Source organism: Amblyraja radiata, unplaced genomic scaffold (genome assembly GCF_010909765.2).
Source record: "Amblyraja radiata isolate CabotCenter1 unplaced genomic scaffold, sAmbRad1.1.pri S43, whole genome shotgun sequence".
Lineage (NCBI taxonomy): Eukaryota > Metazoa > Chordata > Chondrichthyes > Rajiformes > Rajidae > Amblyraja > Amblyraja radiata.
Window position 1 is genome coordinate 4508457 of NW_022630150.1, and position 9038 is coordinate 4517494.

General features: G+C 54.2%; 1 protein-coding gene across 1 annotated transcript in view; it reads left to right on the forward strand.

Moving 5' to 3' along the window:
- The first annotated feature begins 208 nt into the window (after positions 1-208).
- phf23 (PHD finger protein 23) overlaps positions 209-9038 on the forward strand; it is a 15142-nt gene continuing 6312 nt past the window's right edge. The window contains exons 1-4 of the mRNA XM_033016299.1: positions 209-367; positions 401-485; positions 3321-3352; positions 4508-4600. Of these exons, the coding sequence (XP_032872190.1) occupies positions 458-485; positions 3321-3352; positions 4508-4600 (153 nt within the window). The 5' untranslated portion in view covers positions 209-367; positions 401-457. The remainder of the gene's footprint in view (positions 368-400; positions 486-3320; positions 3353-4507; positions 4601-9038) is intronic.

Genomic DNA, 9038 nt, shown 5'->3' on the forward strand with positions numbered 1-9038 from the left:
GTCGATGGCGGTGAAGTGTGATTAGAGGTTTGGTTCTGCCCCCCCCCCTCCACCGATCCTGGGTGCCGGGGTCGTGGTTCAGCGCTGGTGGGGCGGGGGCGGGGTCAGGCCCGGGCTGTGACGTCAGCGCGGTGACGTAGCGGGGAGGGGGGGGGGGAGGTAGAGGGGGGGGAGGGGAGGGGAAAGTGGCGCGAGAGCGGGCGGAGGGAGGTGGAGGAGAGCGAGAGCGCGCGGGACCGGACGGCAACGGAACCCGGACCGGGCGGGAGAAGCGAGAGAGGAGGGAGGAGGAGAGAGCGCGCGCGCGGCTACGGACACCGGACACTCGAGCCCGAGGCAGCGCGGGCCCTGGGCCTGGGCCGAGCAAGTGAGGGAGGGGGGGGGGAGGGGAGAGGAGCAGGAGAGGGGGGGCCCGCCGCTGGGCGGGAGCGGCGGCCGAGGCCGAGGGCGGCGGAAGATGCTGAAAATGGCGGAGAGCGGAGAAGGTGAGCGGGGCGGTGAGGGGGAGGGGAGGGTGAGGGTGGGAGGGTGGTGTGCCCAGAGTGGGGGGGGGAGAGGAGAGTGAGGGTTGGCGATGTGGGGGGACGGAGCCGAGGTGGGAAGGGGGGTAGTGTGCCGAGAGAGGGGGGGGGGGGAGGAGAGGAAAACTGGGGGGGGGGGGGGGGGAGTAGAGGGTGGTGTGCCGAGAGTGGGGGGAGTGTGGGGAGAGGAAGAGTTGAGTTGGGAGGGGGGGGGAGGAAGGGCGTACGGGGTGAGGGAGGTGTGCCGAGAGGGGGTGGAGGAGAGGAAGACTGGGGTGGGTGAGGGAGGAGAGAGTGTGGGGGGAGGAGAGGAAGGCTGGGGGGTGAGGGAGGAGAGTGGAGGGGTGGAGGAGAGGAAGACTGGGGAGGGGGGGAGTGGGAGAAGGGGGGGAGTAGAGGGTGGTGTGCCGAGAGTGGGGGGGGGGAGTGTGTGGAGTGGGAGAGGAAGAGTTGAGTTGGGGGGGGGGGGAGGGTGTACGGGGTTAGAGGGTGTGCCGAGAGGGGGGGGGGGAGGAGAGGAAGACTGGGGTGGGTGAGGGGGGGGGGTGAGGGAGGAGAGAGTGTGGGGGTAGGAGAGGAAGACGGGGGGGGGGGGGGAGTAGAGGCTGGCGAGGGTGGTGTGCCGAAAGGGGGGGGGGGAAGTAGAGGCTGGTGAGGGTTGGTTGTGCCGAAAGGGGGTGGGGGGGGGGGGGGGTATGTGAGTGAGGAGAGGAAGAGTTCAGTTGGGGGGGGGTGGTGAGGGAGGAGAGAGTGTGGGGGTAGGAGAGGAAGACGGGGGGGGGGGGAGTAGAGGCTGGCGAGGGCGGTGTGCCGAGAGGGGGGGGGAGGGTGTACGGGGTGAAGGTGGTGTGCCGAGCCAAGAGTGGGGGGGGGAAGTGTGTGAGTGAGGAGAGGAAGAGTTGAGTGGGGGGGGGGGGGGGGGGGTAGGGTGTACGGGGTGAGGGTGTGTGCCGAGAGGGGGGGGGGGGGAGTAGAGGTTGAGTTAGGGGGGTGGAGTGAGGAGAGGAAGAGCTGAGGGGGGGAGGATCGGAAGACTGGGGTGGGGGGGGGGGTGAGGAGACGAAGAGTTGATTTGGGGGGGGGGAAAGAGTAGGGGAGGAACTGGAGGGGGGGGAGAGGAAGAGTGAGGGGAGGAACTGGAGGGGGGGAGGGAGAGAGGACAAGAGAGTGGTGGTGAGGGGGGGGGGGTGGAGAGAAACCAGGGGAGAGAACTGGAATGGGGGAGTGGTAGAGGAAGGGTGGAGGGAGAGGGAGAGAAAGGACGGGAGAATGGTGGTGGGGTGGGGGGGGGGGGGAGAGGGAGAAGAGGCCGGAGACGGGTCGGCGGAGGGAGCCGAGGTGGGGGGGGAACGTGTGTGTGAGGGAGGGTGGTGTGCCGATAGGGCGGGGGGGGGGGGGGGGGTGGGAAGGAGCGGTCGGGAACTTTGGCGGGGGGGGGGGAGGAAGGAGTAGTGGATCGGCTGTAGTCTTGTGGTGGGGGGGGGGGTGGTGGTGTGAGGGAAGAGGCTGTGCGATGGGGGTAGGAGAGAGGTTGGAGGGGTGCAGTGAGGGGAGGGAGAGGTGGGGGGGTTGTGAGAGGAGGGGTTACTGGAGAGGTTAGGGGGTGTATGGAGGGTAAGGTCGGGGTCGGGGGTGGTGTTGGAGGGGGGGGGGAGAATCCGAGAGACATCGTGGTGGGGAGAGGGAAGAGGTGGTGGTGGGAGGGAGGTGAGGTAAGAGGCTATGCTGTGAGGGATGGAAGGGAGGAGAGGGTCAGGGAGAGGCACGAGTGTGGGGGAGGAGGGGGTTAGGGAGAGGATGGGTGGTGTTAGTGGTGGGGGGGGGAGTGAGAGAGTCTTGGAGACGTAGGTGCGTGATGGGGGGGGGGGGGGTTGAGGGAAGAGGCCGGTGGTGTTGGAGGGGCGAGTGAGAGAGAGATTCGGGGAGTGAGGGTAGAAGCCAGGGAAGGGGGAGGAAGGCCAGGAGGGGGTTGAGGCACGGAGGGTGAAGTGAGGGAGGAGGCCATGTGCTAGGGAGGGAGGGGGGGGGGAGAGATAGAGGATCAGGGAGAAACAATGTGGTTTGGTGAGATGGGGGGTTAAGGGTAGAGGCCTAGTGGCGCTGTGAGGGGGGGGTAGGGGAGCCTTGCGGAGGGAGTGGGAGAGGTGGGGGTGTTGAGGGGGCAGGGGGGGTGAGAGAGGAGGGAGAATCTGGGAGATGGCAAGGGCAGAGAAAAGTGAGGGGGTTGGTGGAGGGAGTGCCACAGACATGGAGACTCCAGGAGACATGGGGGGGGTGGTGATTTTGAGGTGCGGTGTTGTGGGAGGGAAAAGAGTGGGAGGAGCAATTGGGGAGGCAGGGGGTAAGGGGGAAGAGGTCGAGTGCTGGGAGGACAGAGGGGAGGAAGGCAGGGGTTGTTAGGGGGCGGGAAGTAGTGGAGGAGAGGCCCAGCGATAGGGGGGAAGGGAGAGACTTGAAATGGGGAGGGGGAGAGGCTGGGCGACAGTGTGGTGTTGGGTGGGGTGGGGGGGTTGTGTTTGGGCGGGGCGAGACGTGGGGATAGGGGTAGTGGGAGAGTCTTGATGTTGCAAGGGGGGCTGGGTGATAGTGGAGGGAGACTGCGAGACGGGGGGGGAGAGGTGGTGATCTCTACGGCAGAGATAGACAAATTCTTGATTAGAACGGCTGTCAAGGGTTATGGGGAGAAGGCAGGGCAAAATGGGATTAGGAGGCAGGGATCAGCCATGATTGCTCGAATGGCCGAATTCTACTCCTGTAACGTGAACTTGTGATTGTGTCTAATCAGGTTGTCTCTTTCAGATCCATTGCAGGCAGCTGGAGTGTGCGCTCAGGTGAGTGAATATATTGTTGCTATAATATAAGGGTGTTACAGTGTTGGTGCCTTACAGCCAGCGCCAGAGACCCAGATTCGATCCTGACCTCGGGTGCTGTCGGTGTGGAGTTTGTAGCTTCTCCCTGTGACTTTTTCCTGGGTGTTCTGGTTTCCCCCCCACACTACAAAGACGTGTGGCTTTGTAGGTTAGTTGGCTTTGACAGAAAAATTGTTCATTGTCCTTAGTGTGCAGATAGTGCTGGTCGGCACGGGTTCGCTGGGCCGAAGGGTCTGTTTTTTCTGCGCTGTATCTCTAAAGTAACAAGTAAAGCCTTCGTTAGAAACTTATAAAATTCTTAAGGGGTTGGACAGGCTAGATGCAGGAAGGTTGTTCCCGATGTTGGGGAAGTCCAGAACAAGGGGTCACAGTTTAAGGATAAGGGGGAAATCTTTTAGGACCGAGATGAGAAAAACATTTTTTACACAGAGAGTGGTGAATCTGTGGAATTCTCTGCCACAGAAGGTAGTTAAGGCCAGCTCATTGGCTATATTTAAGAGGGAGTTAGATGTGGCCCTTGTGGCTAAAGGGATTAGGGGGTATGGAGAGAAGGCAGGTACAGGATACTGAGTTGGATGATCAGCCATGATCATATTGAATGGCGGTGCAGGTTCGAAGGGCCGAATGGCCTACTCCTGCACCTATTTTCTATGTTTCTATGTTTCGTTAAGCTTACAGTGTCTGACCTTTCAATTATGTTTAAGAAGGAACTGCAGATGCCGGAACAATCGAAGGTAGACAAAAATGCTGGAGAAACTCAGCGGGTGAGGCAGCATCTATGGAGCGAAGGAATGGGTGACGTTTTGGGTCAAGACCCGTACAAAAATGCTGGAGGAACTCAACTCGAAACGTCACCCATTCCTTCGTTCTGTAGATGCTGCCTCACCCGCTGAGTTACTCCAGCATTTTTATCTATCTTTGACCTTTCAATTACGTCATTTGACGCGAGTCCAGCTATCTACACGGGCCCTAATGATGGGTCATTAATAAAATATTCTCTGATTTCACTTGTCTTAAAATCATATCTCTATCGTTACACAAGCTAGTATACAATTGCAGTGCTGTTAAATTTCAAGTGTTACATCTCCTTCGTGTCTTGGTCTTCTCTCCCTGCAGCCCACTGTAAAACGCAAGCGCACTGTGGAAGATTTCAATCAGTTCTGCAACTTTGTTCTGGCGTACACTGGGTACATTCCACCATCCAGAGAGGTGAGCCCGCTGACCCTCACCAGGGTATCAACCCATCCTTTGTTTTAACTGGGGTTAACGTAAATCTTTTTGGAATGGACGAAAATGGCAAAGAATATCCAATATGGGAAAAGCTCTTGGGGCGGTGCAGCAGTAGAGCTGCTGCCTTACACCGCCAGAGACTCGGGTTCGATTCTGACTACGCATGCTGTCTGTGTGGAGTGTGCATGTTCTCCCTGTGACCGTGTTGATTTTCTCCAGGTGTTCCAGTTTCCTCCCACATCCCAAAGACATGAAGATCCTCCCACATCCTAAAGACCTCAGGAGGGCGGTTCTCTGGATACTTTCAAGAGAGCTGGATAGATAGCGGAGTCAGGGGATATAGGGAGAAGGCAGGAACAGGGTACTGATTGGGGATGATCAGCCATGATCACATTGAATGGCGGTGCTGGCTCGAAGGGCCTACTGGCCTACTCCTGCACCTATTGTCTATTGAGGTATGTAGGTTAATTGGCCAAAATGTGTAGGAAATAACTGCAGATGTTCAAGAAGGAACTGCAAATGCTGGAAAATGGAAGGTAGACAAAAGTGCTGGAGAAACTCAGCGGGTGCGGCAGCATCTATGGAGCGAAGGAAATAGGCAATGTTTTGTGCCGAAACGTCTGAAGAAGGGGTTTGGCCCGAAACGTTGCCTATTTCCTTCGCTCCATAGATGCTGCCTCACCCGCTGAGTTACTCCAGCACTTTTGTCTACCAAAGAACTGCAGATGCTGATTTAAATCGAAGGTAGAGACAAAATGCTGGAGTAACTCAGCAGGACAGGCAGCACCTCTGGAGAGAAGGAATGGGCGACCTTTTGGGTCGAGGCCCTTCTGACATGCCCTTTGGAACGTGCTGCCAGAGGTGGTGTGGAGGCAGGTACAATGGTGGGATTTAAGAGACTTTTAGATAGGCACATGAATACAGAGGAGATTCGTTTTTCTTGGCATCATGTACAGCGCATTCATTCTGGGCTGAGAGTGGTGAATCTCTGGAACTCTCTGCCACAGAAGGTAGTTGAGGCCAGTTCATTGGCTATATTTAAGAGGGAGTTAGATGTGGCCCTTGTGGCTAAAGGGATCAGGGGGTATGGAGAGAAGGCAGGTACGGGATACTGAGTTGGATGATCAGCCATGATCATATTGAATAGGCTCGAAGGGCCGAATGGCCTACTCCTGCACCTATTTTCTATGTATCTATGTTCTGTGTTCTTCGATTAGCCAAAATCAATACAATTCTGATTTAAATTAACCATTAAACAGGCCGTTTTCTTAGTTCCAAATTACTCCCAGTGTGCATAGAAATGATTCCCAAATGATGGAGGGTTTCGATCTGAGGTGTCGACAATTCCGTTCCCTCCACAGATGCTGCTCGACCCTCTGAATTCTTCCAGCAGTTTATATTAAAACAAAATCTGTGTTAATGTGTGCTGCATGGATCAAAACAAGTATTTTGGATTGGAGTGGTGTGGGTACTACGTTAGGGGTTAAGGTAAGATGAGCGTTTGACAGCTCTGGGCCTGTACTCGCTGGAGTTTGGAAGAATGAGGGGGGGGGGGGGCCCTCATTGAAACATACTGAATAGTGAAAGGCCTGGATAGAGAGGATGTTTCCACTAGTGGGAGAGTCTAGGACCAGAGGGCACAGCCTCGGAATAAAAGGGTGTACTTTTAGGAAGGAGATGAGGTTCTTGAGCCAGATGGTGGTGAATCCATGGAATTCATTGCCACAGATGGCTGTGGAGGTGAAGTCATTAGGTATTTTTAAAGTGGTGATTAGTTCGTGTGTCAAGGGTTACGGGGGCAGGAGAATGTGTTACGGAAAGATAGATCGGCCATGATTGAATGGCGGAGTAGACTCGATGGGCCAAAAGTCCTCATTGTGCTCCAATGACTTGTGAACAGATTATCTTTTAATTGCCATAGAGTTAGGGCGGGGTGTCACTGGGTGTGTTGTGAGGAAGTTGAAAGATATATTGTTCAACACTTTCCCTAAATGTACGGATGAGCTGATTTGTTAAGCTTCACAAATATCAGGTGTTTTCCACCGATCTAATAAATCTTGCAGAATAAATTGTTTATCATTGCAAGGTGTACCAAGATACACTGAAAAGCTTTGTGTTCTCTCCTTACACAAATACAATCAAGATCTGTCCAAGAGAAAAATACCCCGGTGCTATTTATATTGTTGCAACATTATAGCATTACAGTTACAGAGAAAAGATCCATAATGGGGTAGGTTGGAAGATTTTTACTGCACCTTAGCTCTAGAGTTTAAAACGTTAGAGATACAATGTGGAAACAGGCCCTTCGGCCCACTTGGTCCGCACCGACAAGCGACCACCCTACTAGCTCTATCTTCCGTACACACTCAGGACAATTTACCAAAGCCAATTAATTAACCTGCAAACCTGCATGTCTTTGGAGTGTGAGAGGAAACTGGGGCTAGTGGAATCAAGGGATATGGGGAGAAGGCAGGCACGGGTTATTGATTGGGGACGATCAGCCATGATCACAATGAATGGCGGTGTTGGCTCAAAGGGGCAAATGGCCGCCTCCTGCACCTATTTTCTATGGAGCACCCGGAGAAAACCCACGCAGGAATAACGTATAAACTCCGTACAGACAGCACACATTGTTCAGTTCGATCCCGGGTCTCTAGCGCTGTAAGGCAGCAATTCTACCGCTGCAGCACTGAGCCGTCACTTTTGTGAAAGGATAGGTTTTGTAGTCCGCTTACCATCTCTCTTGATGCCCAAATAGCATCTCCCCAGGAGAGGGGGCAAGTACTTGGTGTTAGACAATAGACAATAAGTGCAGGAGTTGGCCATTCGGCGCTTTGATCCATTCACTGTGATCATGGCTGATCATCCCCAATCAGTACCCTGTTCCTGCCTTCTCCCCATATCCCCCGACTCCACTATCTTTAAGAGCCCTATCCAGCTCTCTCTTGAAAGTATCCAGAGAACCGGCCTCCACCGCCCTCCGAGGCAGAGAATTCCACAGACTCACCACTCTGTGTGTTCAGGCAGGGTGGTCTCTCTCTCTTCTACCCGGTTCCATGTAGTGTGATCCTGGGGCTAATTATGTAGGTCCTGCTTGGTCGTTCCGCCCAGTAGATCCCACCTGGTTTCTAACCCAACACTTTTGGGTTTGAGACGCACTAGGTGTTTCTTGATCTGATAAGTTGCTGTGTTCCCCTCTCCCCACACGCTGTCTGTTCTCAGCATCTCCCACAGCTTGTTTATATCTTGGTTCTCCCAGTAGCGTTCCCTCACTCGGACCACATCGTCACATTGGGTCAATAGATCTATTATTCTCTAGCTGTTAATGACCACACACTGTCTTAGTGGGCAGGACATTTTGTCAAGACTCGCGGGGGAAACTGCATTGCCAGCAGGAGAAACACAATGAACTAACTGTCGGAGGAACTCGCTGGGTCGGGTAGCGTTTGGGGGAGTGTGGTGATTGTCGATGATTTGGGTCGAGATTCACGTTGCCGAGTTATTTCCTCCACAGATGCTGCTGGGCCCATTGAATTCACCAACAGTTTATTGTTATGGCTGCAGTCAAGGTGTTTTGTTGTCATATCTACTGGCAGCAGATTGAGAAAAATCTTGTTGCATCTTTTTCTTCTTGCGTATGGCGTGCACAGCCTAAAGTTGTAGGACAACTTATTTTATTTGATTGTGCACACCAGGTTGATTGCATTCGTCGAAACGGGGCGGACCATGTGAAGAATTAAATCTCCCACCCCGTTGCATCTTTTCAGGCTCATTAAGGCACCATCATATTGGGGTGTGTGGGGGGGTACGGGGTAGATAGGGTGAATGCAGAGTCCTTTACACAGAGTAGGGGAACTGGGAACCAGAGGACGTGGGTATAAGGTGAGGGGGAGAAAGATTTAATAGGAACCGGGGGGGGGGGGCGCAACCTTTTTCATCGGAGGTAGTTCGAAACACAGAAAATGGGTGCAGGAGTAGGCCATTCGGCCCTTCGAGCCTGCACCGCCATTCAATATGATCATGGCTGATCATCCAACTCAGTATCCCATCCCTGCCTTCTCTTCATACCCCCTGATCCCTTTAGCCACAGGGGCCACATCTAACTCCCTCTTAAATATAGCCAATGAACTGTGGCCTCAACTACCTTCTGTGGCAGAGAATTCCACAGATTCACCACTCTGTGTGTGAAAAATTATTTTCTCATCTCGGTCCTAAAAGACTTCCCTCTTATCCTTAAACTGTGACCCCTAGTTCTGGACTTCCCCAAAATCGGGAATAATCTTCCTGCATCTAGCCTGTCCAACCCCTTAAGAATTTTGTAAGTTTCTATAAGATCCCCCCTCAATCTTCTAAATTCTAGCGTGAGAGAATGCAGATTCCTTTACACAGAGTAGGGGAACCGGGAACCAGAGGACGT